Below are 25,347 nucleotides of genomic sequence, written 5' to 3'. Positions count from 1 at the left end.
GCAGGCAATGCTAATAATGACGCGGTCTGCGTAACTTTGGCTCACGGCTATCCGATTAGCATAACATTAGCTCACCCATGTTGGGGCTGGTATGCGCCTGCGGCCTTTGGGCCTCCCCAGTGCTCCGGGATGTTATGAAGTCTTTGGCCTCCGAAACCGAGGAGAGTCTTTTCCTGTCTCCATCCTTCTGTCTCTGTCTCCACAGCAGCGCCGGTTTGAAGCCCAGTTTATAAAGCTCCGACATCACGTCCCGATACTTTTGGCGTTGTTCTACCACCTCCAGAGCGTAGTCCTCGTAGATGGAGACAGGGGAGCCTCAGTACTGTAGTTTGCCTCTCCTGGTGCGGGCCTCACGGATGATTCCTTCCTTCAGCTGGTACCTGTGCAGCCTGATAATGACAGGCCACGGTCTCTGCCCCGGCTTCCGGATATTGTTTCACCGACTCCGGGATTCAAGGTCGCTAACTTTGGCTAACAACTTAGCATTGCTCTCCGTTAAAGTAGCACAGGACGCCTCCAATATCAACATGCAGTCGTCTTGTAGGTTAGCATTTGCTTCAAGCGAGTTTATCTTCTGAGCATGGTCTGACACTGTAGCGTGAACGCGGTCCAGCCCCGCCTCGAGTGTTGAAAAGGTGGCCTTGAACTCAGCTGATAGGGCTTGGCGGTGTTCTTCCAAGAGGGTAGCAATAGCCGCCATGTTAAGCTCGCCCCCGCTTCGCCAATGGAGCTAGCGCTAGCCTTAGCTCCATGCTCTTTCACATTCTGTCTGGTCGGATAAGTCGACATATTTCAATGATGTGTCCCTCAAAGAATCAAATCAAATCAAATCAAAATGTATTTATATTGCACTTTTCATGCCTTTTAAAAGCAACACAAAGTGCCTCACAGAGGCTAAAAACAGCAAAAACAGAACAAAAAATCGAACCCTCCCACCCCCATAAAAACACAGAGACACGAGACACAAACACCCCCCCCCCCCCAACACACACGCACACACACACACACACAAACACACACAGACATGTCCCACACACCCCACCCACACACCCACAAGAGACATGGCCGGGCACCAAGACCCGGCGCAAGGAGAAAGCCACCTTTGGGAGCCGACCACACCGAGAGGGCCTCCAGCCCACGACTGTAGGGAGCACCGGCATAGAGACAGCCCCGACCCGGGCAGACAGGAGGCCCCACACCAAGGTGCAGAGCCCTCCAGCCACCAGGGCCAGAGCCGCCCACAGGACAGCACCCCCGTCAGTAGACCAGCCGCAACTCCCAGTGTGGTCGGCCCCCATGAGGAAACACCGGGGCTAAAAACCGAGGACTAAAACGACCAATATGGATAAAATGCTTTTCAGCTCATAAAATTAAAACATGTCGTTATAACGTATAATTAAAATAAAAATAGAAAAGGAAATAATAAAAAGTCTGATAAAAACTACTAAAAACTAAAAATTGCTAAAAACTGAGGGACTAAAACTGTAAAATGGGAAAGAAAGGAACAATATAGATAAAATGCTTTCTGACGTACCATAAAAACATATTAAGAGAATCAATTAAAAGCTTCGTTGAAAAAGGTGGGTCTTGAGCCTCTTTTTAAAAACATCAACAGTCTCTGCGGCCCTGAGGTTCTCCGGCAGGCTGTTCCATAATCGGGGACCATAATAAAGAAGACAATATCTCTCGTATTTCACCGCGTTGTTGTGACTTTCGGGGTCTTAAAACGTTGAATTGTCAATAATTGCAGGAGCGAGACTCAACACGTCTACTCCTCCGTCTTACCGGAAGTCATCCCCCACGATCAATCATTTTAATCGTTTGCGAAGATGGAAGAAATATGTTTATTCAAAAATTATAACCTGCGGTCTTCTGAGGTTTTGAGACATTAATGAGTGTTTGACAAATGAACAAAATATTCAGTGAGAAAAATTATTTCAAATCAGACAAACACAGAGACAATCAACTATATAAAGAAGAGACAACATATAATCTTTGACATTATGAAATATCAAACACTTTTATCTAATTAAAAAGAAAAATGTTATAACACAATGAGGGACTAGACTGTAGATAAAGTTTCCTCCCTGCCCTTTAAAATTAAATAGGAAGTTTATTCTAATAAAAGCGCTGTCAGCCGTAAAGGCGTGAACAGTCTGTCAAAGCCTGAAGAGAGGAACAAGGAAATGTTTATGGTGAGTATTGCAGCTTATCTGTCAAACCAAATGTTCAAAACACTGAATATTTGCTAAATGACAAATAGGACAAATCATGTATCAGCAACTTGTTGTTGTGTTTCTTTGTTGCAGAGATGATTGAACTAACACCGAAGTCAAGATCTGGAAGCCTCGACATAATGAGCCGTCCACAGAGCTACGTAGAAGGTAAGAACATGAATGTGATGGAAAATCAGGAATCAGGAAGGTGAAGAAGAGAGCGCACAAGCACCAGAATAAACAAAGGTGTTGGTTTAAGAAGATAACAAAACATTGTAGAATAAGAAAACATCGTCTGCATAAAACTTTAGAAAACCAGGAGCCATGTTTAACTTCGTATCGTATCAATACATTATAATGTATAATTCAAGCTAAATGAAACTGGGACAGATTTATTAAAGAAGATTTATTCACGTCTCTTTTATTACAAGAAAGAAAGTCAACGATTGTGAAGTGAAATATAAAAGTGTAAAACAAAGTCTGACGTCAAGTCATAAAAAAGGAGGAACTGACCATTTAAACTGAACTGAATGTGTCAAATAACTTCAAGTTTCCTGTTGGTTTACTGTAGCTGTTGGCCTCACACTAAAGTGGGAAACGGTTTGACTGTTGACTAACGCAGACATTTTAATTTAATAAATGTTGAAGACACAGTGTAATTCAGGAGAAACTGTTCAAAATCGTTGTTTTTTGAAATGATGTCAAAAGAATCTGTTGGCCGTGTTTCCTGCATCATATCATGAAGTTGTTCATTGATTCTCCTCTAAATGTTGACCAGGTGAAGCTCCTGCTTCTCAACAAGTAAAATCAAACAGAGGGTCAAAGGTCACATGGGCCCTGCTGGTTCTCTGTGTTCTCCTGGCAGCTGCTCTCATCGTGATTTACCGTCTCTGTGAGTTTGTCACTTTTATTCATGCAGATTCACTTAAAAACAATCATGTAACTGTAGAAACCTTTAAAAACAGATATTTGAGGAACATATTCAACTGTGCAAGATGGATATTTTCAGTGATACTGAAACAAGTACTGATTGACTTGCACGGCCTTTTCACCATTTTTACATCAGCGTCTGACAGGATGAGGCTACAAACACTCAAAGACCTGGAGATTGAAACTTTAAAGAGGAACATCACAGGTAAGCACAGCAGATCAACCCAGTGTTTAATGCACCTGAACTGGTGACACAACTATGTGAAAGATTCTCTTTTCTGTTCAGGCTCTGAAATGATAATCCTGATAAATGACTGATGATAATAATTTATTATCATTGTTTGTATTTTTTGTAGCAGGAAGTCAATGTAAACCTCCACCAGTGGTGCAGCCTACATGTCCAACACTTCCAGTACTGAGTAAGTTGTGGATTTAGATCTTTCCTCTGATGATGAAACTTTAACAGACTGACAGATAAACTTAGATTATAACTAAAGGACAGACGGAGCCTCCTGCTGCCTCCAATTATGAACAATGATTTCTTCCACTTGACTGAAGTTTTTGCTGTGATCTCTTTAAAGGTGAGAAGTGTCCGGTGTGTGAAGAAGGCTGGGAGCAACATGGAGGACGGTGCTATTATTTCTCCACTGATAAATTAACCTGGGAACAGAGCAGAGATGAATGTAGAGATAAAAAAGGAGGAGACCTGGTGAAGATAGACAGCAGAGAGGAGCAGGTATAAAACACTGCTGCAGGTTCATGTTTCATCAACATGTTTCTTCATCTCAGCACAGAAAAGTCCCATAGAGTCATTTTCATCAACTTTTCCTCTTCAGACATTCCTCGACGACAGACTGAGACACAAAATGGAGAACCCTGAGGACAAGTTCTGGATCGGACTGACAGACTCACAGACAGAGGGGACATGGTTGTGGACGGACGGCTCAGAACTGGACACGAGGTTTGATTGTTGTGAAAATATTTTGGGTCATTTCAAGAATCAAAGTCACCAGTTGTTGTTGAATCTGTTGTTCTTCTTTTAGTTTGAGATTTTGGAGCCTGAACGAGCCAGACAACTGGACAGGGAACAATAATGAATATCCTGAAGGACAGGACTGTGTGAGGATGGGGGAGATAAGAGGTTACGAGTTTGCATGTTGGTTTGATAAATCCTGCAAAATTCCTCATAAAAGAATTTGTGAGAAACCGGCAATAACTGGATTGGTTTCATGTGTATATCCTTAAAATACAGTTCATCTTCTGAAACAACCTCAGTAGGATACAGAAGGAGGAGCGATGCTGTTTTTATTTAAACATTTAAAGTTCATTTCAAGACAAATAAAATACTCTGCTTTGAATAATATTTAGAGTCTGATATCCACCTGTAAAATATTTTAAACCCTTGTCTCTCATAAACTCTTCTGTTTTTGTTTTTCTTTCTTTTTTGTAGCTTAAGAATTTACAAGAAATATTTCACTGAAACATTTCAGATACGACTGATGCAATAGTTATTTGCATGATAAATGCAAAATAAACTGTGAATCATCAAATACGCTGTGGTTATTGACGCCTCGTTGGTCTCTGAAATATCTTATGTGATTATGTTGAAATGTGTTTTTTCAGAAAGTCGTGTAGAAGAGGATTATTCACTGCTGTGTTTTCAGAGCTTTCAGAGGATTTTGTGATTAACATCAGCTATGAAAACATGAATGAAAATAGAAACGCACAAGAAAAAAAAAAGATATAAAAGTCCAAAGATTTGAAACACACATGGACAAGAGGAGACGGCAGGTCTGTGTTCACTGAAGAGTCTGTGAATATAAAATAATGTTTTAATAACATAATGAAAACTGTCCAACGTGGCTTTTAACTTTTAAAGAAAGTCAACAAGTGTTAGCTGTTTAAAATGAGTCTAAGAGAAAACCTCAAGGCATGAAAATAAAAAGAAGAACTGACCAGAAAAGACACGTTTTTAGAAGTTTGATAAGCTCTGTTTCAAAATAACCTCATGTTTCCCGTCAGTCTAACTCAACATTCAGCAACAGAAAGTAAGCAAACGCCGTGAAGTCAAATCTTGCACAAACCTAAATAAACCAACAAACAAACATGCAGCATGGTGCAAGTCCAACACTTCCTCAAGTGAGAATGAGGAGGTTTTAGATTTACTTACTTAATGTGTGTTTAATGTTTTGTGTCTGATACGTTTTCTTATTACACACACTGTAAAATAGATTCAAGCATTTTCACAGTGTTACGTGCCAGGCAGGGGCAGTGTATTTCCTTGTCTCTCTCATGGAGAAGTTTGTTAGCCAGGTCGAGTTTTATTATATTACCTTAATTTATTTGGCATAACCAACCATGGTCCAGTCCTTCCCCACTGTGTATGCTTCAATCAGATTTTCAGTTGCCTTTATATCTAAAATAAATCTGGTTAAGTTTGCTTTACATCCAGACTCGACTTCAACAGTTGTCTCATGTTTGTCCCTATTCCCCTAGACCTTCCTAGAGACGTAACACATAGATAAACTTCCTCTTTGCTTTTCAAGGATTCCAGGAGTTTTTATTGTCATTACACACATGTTGGTACATGAGGTGGAACGAAATTAGTTACCCTGGTCCCGGTGCAAGCCAAAGCAGAAACAGTAAAAGTAAAAAAATAGAATAAAATTAGCTAACTGAGTAATATAAATACAGAAAATGGAAAACGCAACAATATACAGCAGAATTGTGCAAAACAACTGCATTTAGTGCAAAATGTATCTGTGGTTGGTTATCTGGGTGCAGGGGCTACAGGGGTCCTCCAGCGTTCAGCAGTCTCACAGCCTCTAGGAAGAAGCTGTTCCTCAGTCTGGTGGTCCTGCTCTTGATGCTCAGCAGCCTCCTGCCTGAGGGGAGAGTCTCTTATGATGCAGGTGGCCCTTTTCCTGCATCTGGAGGTGTAGATGTCCGTGGTGGTGGATAGACTGCGTCCCACAGTCTTCAGTGCAGCTTTCACCATCCTCTGCAGAGCCTTCTTCTCTGGCCCAGAGCAGCTGCCGTGCCACACAGTGATGCAGGAGCACAGGACGCTCTCCACCACACATCTGTAGCAGTGGCGGCTGCTGGTCTTTCAAATAGGGGAAGCCCAGTTTTGTAAAATTGGCCAATTATTACATCATTAAATTTAACAGGGTAACTAATTAATTCTCCTTATATTGTATAGGCCTATGTTTATAGTTATTATTAGTTAATTACAGTGCATGAAAATGCACTCTACTGTTATCAGAAGCGTTCTTCGTATTATTATTATTATCATTCTTCTAACCAAAATTCATTTAATTGATTCAGCTTGAATCGTTTAACGTAGAAACTTCATTCAACTTTTAAACTACAGTGGGTGCAGCTAGCTAGCTGGCTGGCTAGTTTACCCCCTACAATTGCAAATAAACGAACTTTTTAAAACTGAAATGAAAACAAGTAGCAAACTCAATAACGCTATATATTCACGATTTTATTTTGACAGATGGAAATAGTGCGATATATCGCAACAGATAATGCGCAGTAGCTCAGTATTAACTCTCTGGTATTAACTTCACTCGCCAAATCCGCATGGGACTGACCTAGAATCCTTCGATGCAGAAGTATAGTCTGGTATAGGCTTAAAGCGCTGTCAATCACGACGAGTTCCAGCCACGTTAACAGTTCATCCAATCATCATACAGAAGCTCGGCGTCCTGGTACATCCCACTGCCCATTCACTCCCAGAGACGCCCGGCTTCCCTGGAAGTGACGATTTTGGAGCGTTTGTCCAATAAATGTCGAGCTTTTTTGCCCTGAGATCGGCCCATTCTGAAGCCCCATTGAAAGTCCATTGAAGCCGAGCCTCAATGGGTTTTTAAACGGACCGTGATATGAGAAAAAAAATCACGATAGACGAACGGCTAAAACTTATTAACGATTGTGTTATTATAAGAAGTAGCCATGAAGTCGATCATGTTCTAGCACATTTTAGTTTGAGTAGTAACGTAAATTCGTAGTATTTGACGAAATTGCCAGTGATATTTTAGGGGAGGCTGAGCTTCCCCTGTAGCAGAGCCGGTTTTTGCTATGGGCAATGTGGGCGACCGCCCAGGGCGCAATCCATGTGAGGGCGCACGAGCGCCGTAAAAAAAAAAACAAAACAAAAAAAAAAAAAACCTGGAAACAAAACTCGCCATTTTTCTAGACTACCGCTCATTTCCATGCAAGTTAGTGTAGTGGTCGCTGGGGCGCCCTCACGTCAACTTGCTGCTGAGAGTCATACAGGTGTGTGTGTGTGTCAGAAGAGGCAAGGGGAGGGGGGCGGGGGATCAACTTGCGACTGCCGAGGTTGGAAAGGAGGAGGGGGGCGAGGGATAGACTGATCCCAGGCCACACAACACAAACTGCTTCCAAATAAATTGTATTTCATTCCTAAAATTAACATAGACCCATACCTACATGTAATGAATTGGGTTATGTGAAAAATGACCAAAAAAATAAAAAATCTGTGCAGTTATCTACGTGACTCACGTAACTCCGGTTGATTGACGAGCGAACGGACGGTGTTGGCAAAAAGTAATGCAAAAGTTAATGATGTCGAGTCTTCTTCTTCATCATGGATCAAAGTAAAAGACCAAAGAAGCATCAGGTGCCCAGTTCAGAAAAAGAAAAGAAGAAGAGGAGAAACGGGCAGAAGATAAAGGTAGCCTATACAGATTTCTATGAGTGACGTGAGTGACAGTAGGCTATATGTTGCTATTAGCCACAGAAGACGACTGTATTTGGTTTTTAGTTTTGCTGAACTAGCAACTATTAGAATTGAGGCAATTGCACTTCACACCTGTTGTTAATGTTAATGCCAGTTGTAAAAGGGGTGAAAAACCCAGGTTGAAAAATCTGCTACAGTCTGAGCACTGAATTCAGATTATGTTAATTATCTGCTGTTTCTCTATGTACAAAACTGGTGTGTTATCATAACTGTTCAGATGGTATTCGGATGATGCAAATCAAAACTCGTATGTAAAATACGAAATAGTTGTATTAGTGCAGGAACCTTTTTTTATGTAGTTTTTTATTTATTTATTTTTTTAGCTTTCTTCAGGGATTTTTCAAGCATGGTTATTAGATCCTGTGATGAAGGATTTGTGCAATTTTGTGCATTTATTTATCTTGTTGTTTCTCTGTACTTGTTATCTTTTTGTATTTAAGATTATATATAATAAAATAATACAAATAATATAATATATTGTTGTGTTGGTGGCGTTTTTTTTTTTTTTGGGGGGGGGGCGCCAAGGGATGGTTCGCCCAGGGAGTAAATCTAGCCAGGACCGCCTCTGCCCTGTAGTCTTAGAGCAATCGCCTCTGATCTGTAGAATGATGTCAGGACTGAGCTCCCAAGTCCGGCGCGCCTCAACCTCCTGAGAAATCATCATCAGGCAGGAAGTGTTGGTGCTCCAGGTGAGGTCGTCAGTGATGTGGACACCCAGGTACCTGTAGCCGGAGACCACTTCCACCGCTGTCCCTCCGATGTGCAGGGGAGGGGGGAGGTGTCTGCCCCCCCTTCTGAAGTCCACGATCAATCATTTTAATCATTTGCGAAGATAAAAGAATTATGTTTATTAGAAATTATAACCTGCAGTCTTCTGAGGTTTTGAGACATTAATGAGTGTTTGACAAATGAACAAAATATTCAGTGAGAAATTTTATTTCAAATCAGACAAAACAGAGACAATCAACAATATAAAGAAGAGACAACATATAATCTTTGACCTCAATAAAACAAAATATCAAACACTTTTATCTAAATAAAAAGAAAAATGTTCTTACACAATGAGAGACTAGACTGTAGATAAAGTCTCCTCCCCGTCCTATAAAATTAAATAGGAAGTTTATTTTAAAGAAAAAGCGCTGTCAGCCGTAAAGGGGTTAACAGTCTGTCAAAGCCTGAAGAGAGGAACAAGGAAATGTTTATGGTGAGTATTGCAGCTTATCTGTCAAACCAAATGTGTTGTGTTTCTTTATTGCAGAGACGGTTGAACTAACACTGAAGTCAACATCTGGAAGCCTCAACATAATGAGCCGTCCACAGAGCTACATAGAAGGTAAGAACATGAATGTGATGGAAAATCAGGAATCAGGAAGGTGAAGAAGAGAGCACATAAGCACCAGAATAAGCAAAGGTGTTGGTTTAAGAAGATAACAGAACATTGTAGAATAAGAAAACATCGTCTGCATAAAACTTTAGAAAACTAGGAGCCATGTTTAACTTTGTATCAATATATTATAATATGTAACTCTAGCTAAATGAAACTGGGACAGATTTATTTAAGAAGATTTATTTATGTCTCTTTTATTACAAGAAAGAAAGTCAACGATTGTGAAGTGAAATATAAAAGTGTAAAACAAAGTCTGACGTCAAGCCAGAAAAAAACTGACCATTTAAACTGAACTGAATGTGTCAAATAACTTCAAGTTTCCTGTTGGTTCACTGGAGCTGTTGGCCTCACACTAAACGGTTTGACTGTTGACTAACGCAGACATTTTAATTTAATAAATGTTGAAGACACAGTGTAATTCAGGAGAAACTGTTCAAAATCGTTGTTTTTTGAAATGATGTCAAAAGAATCTGTTGGCCGTGTTTCCTGCATCATATCATGAAGTTGTTCATTGATTCTCCTCTAAATGTTGACCAGGTGAAGCTCCTGCTTCTCAACAAGTAAAATCAAACAGAGGGTCAAAGGTCACATGGGCCCTGCTGGTTCTCTGTGTTCTCCTGGCAGCTGCTCTCATCGTGATTTACCGTCTCTGTGAGTTTGTTCACTTTTTCATGTAGATTCATGTAAAAACAATCATGTAACTGTAGAAACCGTTAAAAACAAAGATAGAAAAGATGATTTGAGATATCTGAGGAAAATATTGAACTGTGCAAGACTCATATTTTCAGTGACACTGAAACAAGTACTGATTGACTTGCACGGCCTTTTCACCATTTTTACATCAGCGTCTGACCGGATGAGGCTACAAACACTCAAAGACCTGGAGATTGAAACTTTAAAGAGGAACATCACAGGTAAGCACAGTAGATCAACCCAGTGTTTAATGCACCTGAACTGGTGACACAACTATGTGAAAGATTCTCTTTTCTGTTCAGGCTCTGAAATGATAATCCTGATAAATGACTGATGATAATAATTTATTATCATTGTTTGTATTTTTTGTAACAGAGAGTCGATGTAAACCTCCACCAGTGGTGCAGCCTTCATGTCCAACAGTTCCAGGATTGAGTAAGTTGTGGATTTAGATCTTTCCTCTGATGATGAAACTTTAACAGACTGACAGATAAAGTTAGATTATAACTTAAGGACAGACGGAGCCTCCTGCTGCCTCCAATTATAAACAATGATTTCTTCCACTTGACTGAAGTTTTTGCTGTGATCTCTTTAAAGGTGAGAAGTGTCCGGTGTGTGAAGAAGGCTGGGAGCAACATGGAGGACAGTGCTATTATTTCTCCACTGATAAATTAACCTGGGAACAGAGCAGAGATGAATGTAGAGATAAAAAAGGAGGAGACCTGGTGAAGATAGACAGCAGAGAGGAGCAGGTATAAAACACTGCTGCAGGTTCATGTTTCATCAACATGTTTCTTCATCTCAGCACAGAAAAGTCTCATAGAGTCATTTTCATCAACTTTTCCTCTTCAGACATTCCTGGAGAGAAGACTGAGAGACATAATGACAGAAGCTGAGGACAAGTTCTGGATCGGACTGACAGACTCACAGACAGAGGGGACATGGTTGTGGACGGACGGCTCAGCACTGGACACGAGGTTTGATTGTTGTGAAAATATTTTGGATCATTTCAAGAATCAAAGTCACCAGTTGTTGTTGAATCTGTTCTTCTTCTTTTAGTTTGACTTTTTGGGGCCTGAAGGAGCCAGACAACTGGAATGGGCACAATAATGAATATCCTGAAGGACAGGACTGTGTGAGGATGGGGGAGAAAGGAGGAGCTGTTGAATTGAAGTGTTGGTTTGATGCATTCTGCAGAGCTCCTCATAAAAGTATTTGTGAGAAACCACCAATACCTGGACGGGTTTCATGTGTACATCCCTAAAATTCAATTCATCTTATGAAACAACCTCAGTAGGATACAGAAGGTGGAGTGATGCTATTTTTATTTAAACATTTAAAGTTCACTTCAAGACAAATAAAATACTCTGCTTTGAATATTATTTAGAGTCTGATAAAATGTTGTAAACCCCTTTATTTTACTTTACTCACTTACTTAATGATTTACAAAAAATATTTCTTTTCAACTGTTCCTGGTTCATAAATACAAAATAAACTGTGATTTAACAGAAGCACTGATCTGTTGACTTTATTATTCCAGTCTGCTGACGTCTTGCTACTGTTTCCACCATCTGTTGTGATATTTTCCATGTGCTTTCTGACAAACAGACAAACAGGAAGGAAGGAGGTTATTCACTGCTGTGGTGTTTGAGACCAGAGGAGGGAACATGTCTGACTTTACTGAAAATTTAACGTCTGTCAAAATGAAATGAAGCTTTAACTTGACACAATAAAAAAAACATAAAGATTTAGTTATGACTCCCTTTATTAAATGAAAATATGTTAAAATGAGTCAAACAGGAAAAACTCCAGCTCTAACTCTGTTGTGGGCCTCATAGTTAGCTATGTAGGAAACCTTTCATGACTGTGTCAAGTGTTTAAGTCAAAGAGGAAACCTTCAGGCACAACAATGATATTTTAAAACGTCTGACGTGTGTTAAAATAACGTTTCCTGTTGGTCAAACTGTACATTTAGCAGCGTGGGATATTTGTCATAACTGTCAATGACTGATGACGTTAATACACATTTAATGTTCTTGTATTTTCACACAACCACTGTACACTGTGTTAATTAATGCTTGTTAAATCTAGACTGACTCTAGATATGTTGAGGAGAAAATGTTTAAGTTTGTTAAGATGATGTAAAAAAAACAAAAAAAACAACAACATTTGGTCATGTCGCTCCTCAATACAGTCCTGAATTATCCTGATCCTGGCTTTCAGAAATGTTTCCTGTCTCTAAACGTGATGTCTGTCATGTTGATGATGTTGAACTTTCTCCTTGAACGTGTCGCAGCACAGGAAGAAACCACTTGATCCCACTCATCTGGATCCTCAGACTCCTGTGGCAGTGGATCGACATTAGTGTCTGATGTGTGGAAATATATGTTTCCTTACAGACAAACAGAGGAGAGGAGGATTAGAGGATTATTCACTGATGTGGTTTGAAGTTTCAGAGGATGTGGAGACAACAGACTTTTTCCGTGCCCACACAAGACAAACACAAATTTACCATCTATGAAGGTTAAACCAAGCTTTAAACGACAATGGATTCATTCATTCATTCATTTTCCGTAACCGCTTGTCCTGTGAAGGGTCCCGGGGGGGGGGGGGGCTGGAGCCTATCCCAGCTGTCATTGGGCGAGAGGTGGGGTACACCCTGGACAGGTCTCCAGTCTATCACAGGGCTAACACAGAGAGACAGACAACCATTCACACTCACACCTACGGCCAACAGAAACACCAATGAACCGATGTCTTTGGATGGTGGGAGGAAGCTGGAGAACCTGGAGAGAACCCAACAATATTTGTAGTTATGGAAAAGTAAAAAGTTTGTCAACCATGACAAGCTATATTCTATCCAAATCCTCCTCCCTCGTCCTTTAAATTCAACAGGAAGTTTCTCTTAACACAAGTTTCTCTTAACACAACGTTGTGACACATTAAGGTGTCGTACAGTAATCCTTCCTGCAAACTGTGAAGAGAGGAAACATTTATCGTGACTCTCTGAAGACAGAGGGAATAAATAAAGAAGTTGTTATTCTTTGTTGCATAGAGAGACGGTTGAACCAACTCTGAAGTCAGGATCCTGAAGCCTCGACACAATGAGCCAAACACAGAGCAACGGAGAAGGTAGGGACGTCATCAAGTCGTCATCAAACAAACGACCACCAAGTCTGAACAAAACTGTTGGTTTATGGGCTGTATTATAGAATAAGATGACATCATCTGCATAAAACTGTAGAATACCTGGAGCCAAGTTCAGCTTCGTACAATATAAACATATAACTTTGAAATTTCAGCTTCAGCAAGTTTCTGATTCAAACAATCTGAAGTCTGAACAAAACTATTGCTTAAAGAACATAACACGTATTCTGAAATATAACATTATCTGCTTAAAACTTAAGAAACCACAAGGTCACGTTAGCAGTTTGTATCGTATTATATGTCTAATAATATTTCATTCTGGTAAATGGGACACTGACACTCCTCACAGATTAAAGTTATTTTTATCACTCACACTTTTAAAGAAAGAAAGAACATTAATCACATAAGATGAGTCAAAGGCGTTAAACCAGAACAAAAGAGGAACTGATTTGGAAAGATGAGATTTTAACATATCCTGACACAGATTGTGTCCTGACACAGATTGTGTTGGGACACCACGAGAAAACAGTTAACAACATTAAAAAAACTCTTTATGACACTTAAATGTTCTTATATCTGGTCACAACTACACTACACTGTCATATATTTTTAATATTTGATTTATTATTTATTTAATGATAATGTACTATTAATGAATGGTGACAAACACATGCTGATCAGTCTAATATTTATCTGTTTTAATGAAAGACACGACACAAATAGAACTCCAGATCAAATCTCCTCTCAAATCATGTCTCCTGATATGACGATCAGCTACGTAGGTGTTTTCTAGTCCTTAAGAGAAAACAAGTTTTAAACAACAAACTTAGTTATATAATGAGTTAGTTGTTATAAACTTAATAAACAGTATTTGCACCTCTTCATTTTCTACAATTTTTGCACTCAAGTCCTGAAAATAGGTAAAAAGAACCCAGTCATAGAAATGAAAGATATATTGTGCTTGTGCATTCATTTATTCTAGACAAGTAATCATTTGTACAAATATGTAAGTGACCCCTTGTTTTCAGTATCTGCTGTGACCTCCTTGTGCAGCAATAACAGCAACTAAGCATTTCCTGTATAATACAGTACAACTGATTTATTTATTGAGATAACATCAAAAGCGTTTGACCATGTTTCCTTCATCATATCATGAAGTTGTTCATTGATTCTCCTCTAAATGTTGACCAGGTGAAGCTCCTGCTTCTCAACAAGTAAAATCAAACAGAGGGTCAAAGGTCACATGGGCCCTGCTGATTCTCTGTGCTCTCCTGGCAGCTGCTCTCGTCTTGATGTGCCTTCTCTGTGAGTTTGTTCACTTTTATTCATGTAGATTCACGTATTAAACTCTGGTGGAGACATGAACCAGCTTCTCTCTGTTTTCAATCAGCTTTCAAAAACTGGAGAGCGAACAGAAAACTCCAAACACTGAAGGAGGAGAATGAAGCTCTGTGGAAGAATATCACAGGTAAAACTGTCAGGGTCTGAAACTGGGTCTCAAAAGTCTCAAAAGTCTCCATCAGTGGTCACGTTTACATGAAGAGATTCAAACTAAACTGTTCACATGGACGCTGAATAAAATGATCTGATCAGATTCATGTGTTTACATCCAAACATCAGTCAGGAAAGAACTGTTTTCACAAAGTGGTTCTGCTGCTTTAGAGAAACAAATCTGATTTTAAATATAACAGAAGAAGATGACTTAGATGTGTCCACGTCTCCAGCGTTGCTGTCCTCACTGATTCCATCTTGCTTCATCTTGCTTTTCTACCTCCATGTTTCTGTCCCTCCTGGAAACTCCTCAACCTGATGTTTACTCACTCCAGGTGGAGCAGAACATGCTCAGAGAGTTGAGGGATAAAACGTCTCCTTCTTTTTCATTCTTTGTAACAGAGAGACACTGTGAAACTGAACCATGCAGGACGGTGCAGCCTACATGTGCAACGCCTCCAGTACTGAGTAAGTTGTGGATTTAGATCTTTCCTCTGATGATGAAACTTTAACAGACTGACAGATAAAGTTAGATTATAACTAAAGGACAGACGGAGCCTCCTGCTGCCTCCAATTATGAACAATGATTTCTTCCACTTGACTGAAGTCTTTGCTGTGATCTCTTTAAAGGTGAGCAGTGTCAGATGTGTGAAAAAGGCTGGGAGAAACATGGAGGATGGTGCTATTATTTCTCCACCAATGCATCAACCTGGAAACAGAGCAGAGATGAATGTAGAGATAAAAAAGGAGGAGACCTGGTGAAGATAGACAGCAGAGAGGAGCAGGTATAAAACACTGCTGCAGGTTCATGTTTCATCAACATGTTTCTTCATCTCAGCACAGAAAAGTCTCATAGAGTCATTTTCATCAACTTTTCCTCTTCAGACATTCCTGGAGGGAAGACTGAGAGACATAATGACAAGAGATGGGGACAAGTTCTGGATCGGACTGACAGACTCACAGACAGAGGGGACATGGTTGTGGACGGACGGCTCAGCACTGAACACAAGGTTTGATTGTTGTGAAACTATTTTGGATCATTTCAAGAATCAAAGTCACCAGTTGTTGTTGAATCTGTTCTTCTTCTTCTAGTTTGAGTTTTTGGAGCCTGAACGAGCCAGACAACTGGACAGGGTACGGTTCTGGAGGAGAGGACTGTGTGATGATGGGGGAGAAAGGAGGAGCTGATGACCTGAAGTGTTGGTTTGATGCATCCTGCAAAGTTCTTCATAAAAGTATTTGTGAGAAACGAGTAATAACTGGATTGGTTTCATGTTCATGTTCATATCGCTAATATTCAGTTCATCTTATGAAACAACCTCAGTAGGATACAGAAGATGGAACGATGCTGTTCACTTCAACACAAATAAAATACTCTGCTTTGAATAATATTTAGAATCTGATATCCACCTGTAAAATATATGAAACCATTTTCTTTCATAAACTCTCCTGTTTTTTTGTTTTTCTTTTTTTTAGCTTAAGAATTTACAAGAAATATTTCACTCAAACCTTTTAGATACGACTGATCCGATAGTTATGGACGATAAATGCAAAATAAACTGTGAATCATCAAATACGCTGTGGTTATTGACATGTCGTTGGTGTCTGAAATATCTTCTGTGATTATGTTGAAATGTTTTGTAAACCACTTTCTTTTTTGTAATAATTTACAAAAAAAAAGTTTCCTTCAGAAAGTTTAGAAACCGCTGATCCAACTGTTCCTGGTTCATAAATACAAAATAAACCGTGATTTAACAGAAGCACTGATCTTGTTGCTGTCTCAAGTATCTTTTGTGATATTTTACCTGTGCTTTCTAACAAACACACAAACAGGTAGATACTTTATTTATCCTGAAGAAACAGATATAAAAGGTTGTGAAGGTTAAACCAAGCTATAAAAGACACTGGAGTCAATAGACATATTATATGTGACCTCAATATTATTGTATGTTCCTAGATATGGAAAGTAAAAAGTTTGTCAACCATGACAAACTAAACTCTATACAAAGCCTAAGCCTAACAAAACTGTTTGTATCGTATCAATGTCTAATAATGTTTCATTCTGGTTAAATGGGACACTGACACACAGATTAAAGGTATTTTCATCACTAATACTTTAAAAGAAAGAAAGAAAGAACATTAATCACATAAGATGAGTCAAAGACGTTAAGCCAGAACAAAAGAGGAACTGATTTGTAAAGATGAGATTTTAACATATCCTGACACAAATCACAAATATCCTGTCAAAATGGGCCTCACAGTTAACAGCATTAAAAAACTCTTATGACACTTAAATGTTCTTATATCTGGTCCCAACTACACTACACTGTCATATATTTTTAGTATTTGATTTATTATTTATTTAATGATAATGTACTATTAATGAATGGTGACAAACACATGCTGATCAGTCTAATATTTATCTGTTTTAATGAAAGACACGACACAAATAGAACTCCAGATCAAATCTCCTCAGTGACATGACGATCAGCTACGTAGTTGTTTTCTAGTCCTGAAGAGAAAACAAGTTTTAAACAACAAACTTAGTTATATAATGAGTCAGTTGTTATAAACTTAATAAACAGTATTTGCACCTCTTCATTTTCTACATTTTTTTCACTCAGGTCCTGAAAATAGGTAAAAAGAACCCAGTCATAGAAATGAAACAGACATATTGTGCTTGTGCATTCATTTATTCTAGATAAATAATCATTTGTAGAAATATGTAAGTGACCCCTTGTTTTCAGTATCTGCTGTGACCTCCTTGTGCAGCAATAACAGCAACTAAACATTTCCTGTATAATACAGTACAATTGATTTATTTATTGAGATAACATGAAAAGGGTTTGACCATGTTTCCTGCATCATATCATGAAGTTGTTCATTGATTCTCCTCTAAATGTTGACCAGGTGAAGCTCCTGCTTCTCAACAAGTAAAATCAAACAGAGGGTCAAAGGTCACATGGGCCCTGCTGGTTCTCTGTGCTCTCCTGGCAGCTGCTCTCATCGTGATTTACCTTCTCTGTGAGTTTGTTCACTTTTATTCATGTGATTCACTTAAAAACAATCACGTTTTAAACTCTGGTGGAGACCTGAACCAGTTTCTTTCTGTTTTCAATCCTGCAGGTCTGTGAGCCTGTGGATGGACGGCTCAGCACCGGACACGAGGTTTGATTGTTGTGAAAATATTTTGCATCATTTCAAGAATCACAGTCACCAGTTCTTCTTCTTTTAGTTTGAGTTCTTGGAGCCTGAACGAGCCAGACAACTGGACAGGACTCAATGATGGAGAGGACTGTGTGATGATAAGGGAGAAAGGAGGAGCCGATGACCTGAGGTGTTGGTTTGATAAATCCTGCAACGCTCCTCATAAAAGTGTTTGTGAGAAACCAGCAGCAACGGAGCAGCGTTCATGTGTATGTGTCTAAAATGATTGTATTAATCTGAAACAACCTCAGAGGGAGACAGAAGGTGGAGCGATGCTGCTTTAACAAAACTTGTCCACTGTTGTCGTCAGAACACAACACCCAGAGCTAAACAGCAGATGGCAGCAATGTGTTGACATTTTAGTTCAGGGGCCACATTCAGCTCAATATGATTTAAAGCTGGTCAGACCAGGAACATAACGGCATGATAACCTATAAATAAAAACAACTGCAGGTTTTTCCCTTTGTTTCAGAGCAAATAAGATCATTATGAAACTGTTTACATTTAATAAACTAAACTACAAAACGTTTTAGAAACATCCTGACAGAAATAGGTGTAGTTTCAGAACACTGCTGCCTCCTGCTGTTCAGTTCTTCTGGGTGTTGTGTTCTGTCTGCTGCTGCTGCTCTGACTAAATTAGGTTCAGCATCAGTGCCTCTGATTGGTTGATAGATGTGTTGTCACCAGCATTCTCGTTGGCCATTGGACGGCGTTCTGTGAATTGAACAAGATTCAGGATTTGACCTATAAAAGTAAATTAAAGAAGTAATTATAAAAATAAATTCACCCATGCAGATATTCAAACTTAATTATACGTTTCTAATGGTACGTTAATACATTGTGTATGACTGTATTCAGTTTAAATCTTTTATACATCATCTGAGCCATAAAATCTAATGTCTGTTGGAATTAAAGCAAATCTGAAGCTAAATTTAAACTCAACATGTGGTTTTATTCTAACAGGTGAGTCGCTCTTTACTGTGAACAGGTTAAATTGACCAGATATACAAACACTGTAGTAGTTTTTACTGTTCACTTTTCATTTTATTAAACTGAAACTGTGTGAAGGTTATTATCTAGAAACACTGTTCACTGTTGACTCCATTAAAGTCTGTTACATCTGCAGTAATAAACACATTTCCCTCTTTATTTTCCAGCCTTGAATTTAAATGTGACTCATGAATAAACAGACAAATTATAAGCGGCATGTTTCAAGTGTTTTTTTATTTCACTTATTTCACATTCTGACTTTTCCCTGCGGCAGAATGACACGTTATATTTGCACCATTTTCTTCGCTTTTCTTTTAGAGCTGCTTATGAAGACAAACACATATAACAACAATGTGAGAACGGACATAAAACGTACAAAACAAATGGGATTGAGTTCGTAGGTTTGGACAGTTTAGTCAAACCCTGTCCTCATTAAAATAATCTGTTTATTAAAACAGACACATGAGGACTCGTCTTTGAGAAACAGAGAGAAGCGTCTCCAGATTGAAGCTCTTACTTCAGCGTATTATCATTTCCAACTTTGTCTAAGCTTCTTCCACTTGTCCAGTGTTTGTGACGACACACAGTGCAAACTATAAACTGTATAGAGGGAGGCCAATCTGCTACAACAGCTGCTGTATATAACTAGAAAAAGAGGACGTTTAAAGACATATCACAACATCTTTACACTGAGCAGAAGCCACTTACAGAGAATTCTCCCCGACACCCTAGTGCAACAACATGTTCATTCCTGAACAGAAAAATAAGGAACATAAAATAGATTTCTCTGGAAGTATATATATATATAAAAAAGAAATGTCTACAGGAACAGGTGGACAGCCGCTCCTCAAATCTCACCCAAGGTTCAGTGTCACACGTCCAGTCAGCTGACGTCTTTACTTCTCTTTCTGTGAGGGGACGGAGAAGACATCACAGAGAGTTAACACCAGGCAGGAGACATTAATGTAAACACATTCAGAGGTTTCTGTCGTCCTAGTCAGAAACGTGACATTACCTTTTCTTGTTTATTAGCTTCACCTGAGCCTGCAGAGAAATAAAAGACAAACAGTCAGATACAGAAATAAGAAATAATGTTTGTGTCATCAAAGTATAGTAACTTGTTAATGTTTCTGATTTCTTTGCTACCTGAGCTGGTAAAGGTCCATGAGACAAACTTGATGAGGCCGTAGAGCACAAGGGCCACACCAACCATAGCCATGGAGTCCTCAATGGAGGGACTACTGAACCCTGGAAAGAAACAAACAAAAATCTGGTTTCCAATTGTCTGACTTTCATCTTTATGTTAACATGGACGAAAATAACTATTGTGGACCAGGACCTTCACTTATAGCATGAGGTATAATTAAAACAAAGTCTGCAGCACTGGAGTTAGATGCTTTTACTGCTGCGTATCAAAATGACTTTAAGGATTTAAATCTATTGTTGGGTGAAATCTGAAATCTGAAATCTGAAATCCAGCAGCTACATGCAGCTAAGTTCATTTTTCATTAAAATACTTAAATTAGATTCAGAAAACTTCTTGTCTTGTCTCACGGTGTCAGTTCCAGCTCTCTTCTCTCTTTCATCATTGCAGTCTGGTGCTTTGATGATACCAGAAGCACTTTAATGAACTTTCTTCCACATTACCGATGAGGTTGAGGGTCACGCTGGCCCGTCGTGTGCCTCCAGGATGGACAGCCACACAGGTGACCTCCCCTCCTCTGCCCAGGTCCAGTTTAGACGTGTCGAGCTCCAGCCGGGCGCTCTGGCTGTAGGTGCCGTCCCAGGCCTGCCGGTGGCCCGTAACGCTGCCTGATCCCAGGGGCGTAATTTTCCCATCGGCCCCTTTAAACTCCCAGCTCAGCTCCAGGGTTAAGGGGGCGAAGCCGGACGCTTCACACTGGATGTTCAAGGTCTGACCTGGAGCAGTGAGGGGCAGAGGGGAGGGGTGGATGGAGAGAGAGGGGGGCTCTGGGAAGAGAAGGAAAAAAAGAAGATATTCATGTTTTTACACATTTTTTTAGAAAACAGACAGTAGAAGATACTTGAGTAAAGCCTAAACATTAAAATGATTCCCTCACCTACGATCTCAAGCTCTATTGCCACCTGAGCCACCAGGTACGGCAGAAACACCGTACAGATATACGTCCCGGAGTGACGCACTTGAGCCTCCTGCAGGATCAGCGATGCGTTCCCTTTCTCGTGCAAAGCCTCAAAGTCTAGCGTGGCCCCTTTCTCTTGTGTGTCAGCCAGGCGGTCCGTCTTGCCGTCATAGGCCAGGACGAGTCGCCCGTTGCCCCTGAACTGGTAGCGCCACTCGACGGCGAAGCCTTTCCCAGACAGAGGGGAGGAAGGGTCGGCCCAGAAGCCACAGTCCAGCAGCACCGGTTCCCCGAGTCTGGACTGCACCGACATCGTTTTACTGGTCACGCTCAGGATCACTGAGGACACAGACCAGGAGGAAAAGAGAGTCAAACTGCCTCTCAGATACAATAAACCTTTCTTTAAACATATTTTATATTCCTACCATTCTGCTCCTTAGTCCCTGTAGGAGCACGCATGATAGTAGAAACGCCCAGTGGTTCATTGAGGCCGTGGAAAGCAGCTGAAAACCAATCAGCCTGCAGGTATACGGGACTGAGGGCAGACTCTGTGAGAGGAAGGACCCACTTGAGGCTGGAGGGCTGCGGCAGGAAGGGGTTGATCTCACAGCGGGGCTTCTCGACGGAGCCTCTGGGAGGGTTGAGAGAGCGGTGGCAGAGAGTGGCAGCCGGGTCTGAGGAAACAGGGTAACACAAAGAAGATGCTCTCAGATCCTCACTTTACTAATATATCTTAAAATATATACTAATACTGATATAGATATAAATATATGCCTTTAAGAAAACAAAAACAGCTCAAATAGAGATGATTTAAAACATGCAGAAAGAAAACTGCAAGGCATGCAGAGATAAACACTGAATCACTGCCTACATCCATCATTTAGATTTTCTTCTATGTAAAAAATATGCCTCACATATGCACATTAAAGCTCTCATACATCCAGATAAGTCACGTCCTGTTCAGAGAGTCACTGTGAACTGACCGGTGATGAAGTAGACTCTGTCAGGGCTGATGTCGGATGGAGACTTGCGGCTCTCTGTACTCTGTGGGTTAGTTCTGATGTGAAGCAGTGATTTCTCCTGGCTCGTTGCTCCAGTTAAGCCTCCTCCTCGACCTGCTTTCTCCTGCACGAACCAACACTCCAGCACTGGACATCTGCTGCTGCTGCTGCTGCTGCAGGCTTCAGCAAACAGATATTAAAGAAAATGTACAGTTAATAAAAAAATGCAATTGCATTCTGTAGTGTTCCCCTAATATACTCAAACAAACTATTATTTTACTAGATTGTAGGATATTTTTCCAAAACCTATTATATTATGAATGTACTGTAATTCTGTTAAAAGAATTAAAGTCAAACACTGAGTGCAAATGCAACATAAAACCTTGCATGAATGAAAAAAAACATATTTATAAAATCAAAAGCAAAACTATAATTTTCTTCTGAACCACAAACTCCAGGGCTGCCTCCTCGGTTAAATGTTTTCCTCTCTGTTGCTTTCAGTTTTCGCTCTCATTGTTAATGTTTGAACTTTGTACAACAAATGTGTATCATAGGGTTAGGCTTATAGTTCCCTTTTATTTTTCTACTTTGTACTTGTATTTAGGTCATAAAACGTCTTTGTCTTAATCATGATAATTTAATAAAAGCAAACTGAAGCTTGGCTGCTGGTGTAATTATCATTTTGGCCACAAGGGGTGGGTACATCCTAGCTCACGTCGCTGAAGCTTCACACCAAACTTCATTTAGAAATATGTCGTTTTTAATCGAAGCACATTAAAGATACATTTATATAAGTATATAACACTAGTTAAGAAGTTTCACCACGTATTTCGGCCTAATGGTAAATTCGGCAATGTTCTCAAAAAGCATAGATATTACTATAAGTTCTAACATGATGATGTTTAAAGTTTATAAGTTAACGTTGGACTCGTATTAATTTGCAAAATGTGTTACTTTATAAAACATCTTATAAAACATCTATAACTTTTTTTTTTTTTTTTCTATTCGCCTACCTTGGATGAAGCAGGTAACAGCAACCAGGCTCAGTTTGTAAATTGTGGAAAAGTTCGTCATGGTTGTCTCTGCTCCGTCTTGTCGCAGGTTCTCTTCTCTGCTGCGATCAGACGCAGTAAACAGGGTTTAGATGGTTGGTTTTCCCCTTGCAAACCCAGCGATCTTTTACTTTCACTTTTACCGAGTCCAGCACAGTTTGACAGTTAAATTATATCATAATTTAAAAATAAAATAAAAAGATATATCAACGATTGTGAATAAATAAATAAAGGCATATCTGAAAACCTAAAAAAAAATATATATATATATATATGTGGAAAATCAGTCTGTTTTAAATTGGACTTAAGTTCTCCAATTTCACCGCTAGATGGAGCCATCCACCATGCAACAAACCAGCAGCACTAGTACTGGACCCTACACTCATGCAGCCTTTGTTTACTATCTTTGTCTCCTTCTCTGCAAAAAAGGCGAGTTTTATCCTTTCTGTGGTTGGTCATAGTCTGGTTTATGTGCAGCACGAGTCATTTAATCCAGAAAAGAGAGTCTAAAGAAAGACAAAAGTGGACATAAGAGGCTGAAAGAATCCAGTCTGTGACAACAATAAAGGTCAAATGAGGACAAGCGAAACAGAAAATGTTATATTCTGACATGAAGCCACTGATTTTATCATCTAAATACAATAAAGTGCACAAATATTATGAAAGCAACGTATGGATATCATGCTGCTGTTTTTTTAAATATGCAAATTTTGTTTTTGTGAAGTTTCCAGAGTCTGTTTAACATGGTGTGTGGTGTCTCTTACATTTTTAAAGTCAGTTGCACACTTGCTGAAATTTTATTGATGTTAGTCTATCTTTATCACGGTGGAATGTAGTAAAACGAGGAGGACGAGATGACTCAGTGAACAATGGCTCGTTCTTTCTTCCTGGTTTGCATGCCAAAAAAAAAAAAAAAACACCCATACTAGCTCTCTGTTGTATACACCATAAACGAAACCTAACAGACTGAGCATGTGATTTCCCAGAAAGAGCCTCAGAGGGATTTATTTTATCATCCTGGTGGTGGAGCTGTAACACTGCTACTGACAGCAAAGACAACCACCGTGAGGGCTACTGAAGAACCCTTTCTATTCAGAGCTGCAGTCTCTCTCTCTGCAGGTTTAGTTTGTTAATCTGCAGCGCATCGTGTCAGAAAATCAGCAGCAGAAGTTGACAGAAAGACAAGAAAACACTCTTTACCTATTTAAGATGATTAAAATACTGTTTGTTACGACCTGTGCTGCTAAAGCTTATAAATGCCCCAAATCAAAGCATTATCAGGGCACAAGTCTCTCAGGATATCAGTATATATTACATACTTTATTCTTTCTATTGTCATTGGGGTAAAATATGAACTGAGAACCAAGTATCAAGCAACTGCGCAACAGCTTTGAGCGTCTGCCATTTCAAAACAAGGAAGACACAAAATGGCAGCGCCCGCCCATGTTTTCAGAATAAAAAGGGTGTGGCGCAGCATGTGTCTGCATGAGTCTGATATTGCATGCAGCTCAGTTCAGGAACTTCACAAAAACAACACAGCACTGTCTCCCTGCAGGATTACATTTAACTGTGTGTTCCAGTGCATTTTAACCCTGTTCTCTATAGTTAAACCCTCTCTTAAAATCTGTTTAGGTGAGTCATCGTGTTAACTTGCAGAGTCTTATTAGAAACACAACATTAACTCAAATTGCAGAAGAAACTTTCACAAAGTTGGAAAGGAAACAGAAGAAGTAGCCAAACCTGTTTATGTGCAGATGCTTTACTTTGTCTTTTAAAAGCTGAGAGAGGCATTACTGACTTGAATTTGAATTAAAAGGGCAGCATGGTGGAACAGTGGGTTGCACTGGTGCCTCACAGCAAGAAGGTCCTTGGTTCGAATCCCCGGTGCAGAGAGGGTTTGATTCTCAGGGCCTTTCTGTGTGGAGTTTGCATATTCTCCCTGTGTTTGTGTGGGTTTTCTCCAGGTACTCCTATCAATTTCCTCCTATCATCAAAAACATGAGTGCTTGGTGCCGGGTCAGGTTTGCCCACAGTGTCGCCACGCTCAGTTGCAGTAAAGCACTTTACTTTACTAAAAACAACAGAGACCTTAAAATAACAAGTCTACTGTACGTACTGCAGGCTCTGTGGTGGCGTCGGCCATCCTGTGTGGAGTGGTCTGCTGGAGCAGTGCCATAGCAGAGAGGAAAAGGAAGAAGCTGGATAAGATCATCAGGAAGTCCAGCTCTGTCCTGGGGAGGTGGGTGACGGGGGAGTTCTGGCTAAACTGTCCTCCATGCTGGACGATGAGTCCAGCCACCCTGCATGGTGACCTGACGGGACTGAGGAGCAGCTTCAGTGGCAGACTGCTTCTCCCTCAATGT

At 39.9% G+C, this 25,347-nt stretch overlaps 2 protein-coding genes across 2 annotated transcripts; one reads left to right on the top strand and one right to left on the bottom strand.

Moving 5' to 3' along the window:
• Window positions 1-10,157: 10,157 nt before the first annotated feature.
• On the top strand, window positions 10,158-15,926 carry LOC311500959 (C-type mannose receptor 2-like; the record flags this gene model as incomplete). The annotated part of the gene is made up of 8 exons (XM_084562598.1): window positions 10,158-10,215; window positions 10,592-10,746; window positions 10,847-10,971; window positions 11,054-11,246; window positions 14,968-15,100; window positions 15,263-15,417; window positions 15,518-15,642; window positions 15,704-15,926. 8 exons carry the CDS (start codon window positions 10,158-10,160, stop codon window positions 15,924-15,926), a joined length of 1,167 nt encoding a protein of 388 aa, XP_084418724.1.
• A 2,754-nt stretch (window positions 15,927-18,680) lies between these two features.
• Window positions 18,681-23,071, bottom strand: LOC311501121 (tapasin-like). The gene is made up of 8 exons (XM_084562790.1): window positions 22,946-23,071; window positions 21,915-22,112; window positions 21,357-21,605; window positions 20,911-21,270; window positions 20,477-20,800; window positions 19,976-20,077; window positions 19,845-19,873; window positions 18,681-19,737 (listed from the first exon to the last, which is right to left on the bottom strand). Exons 1-8 carry the CDS (start codon window positions 23,004-23,006, stop codon window positions 19,726-19,728), a joined length of 1,335 nt encoding a protein of 444 aa, XP_084418916.1. The 5' UTR covers window positions 23,007-23,071; the 3' UTR covers window positions 18,681-19,725.
• Between the last annotated feature and the right edge of the window lie 2,276 nt (window positions 23,072-25,347).

Source organism: Chelon labrosus (genome assembly GCF_963514085.1).
Source record: "Chelon labrosus genome assembly, chromosome: 16".
NCBI lineage: Eukaryota > Metazoa > Chordata > Actinopteri > Mugiliformes > Mugilidae > Chelon > Chelon labrosus.
The sequence above is the reverse complement of the archived record's forward strand: the minus strand, read 5'-3'. Positions and strand labels throughout refer to the sequence as shown.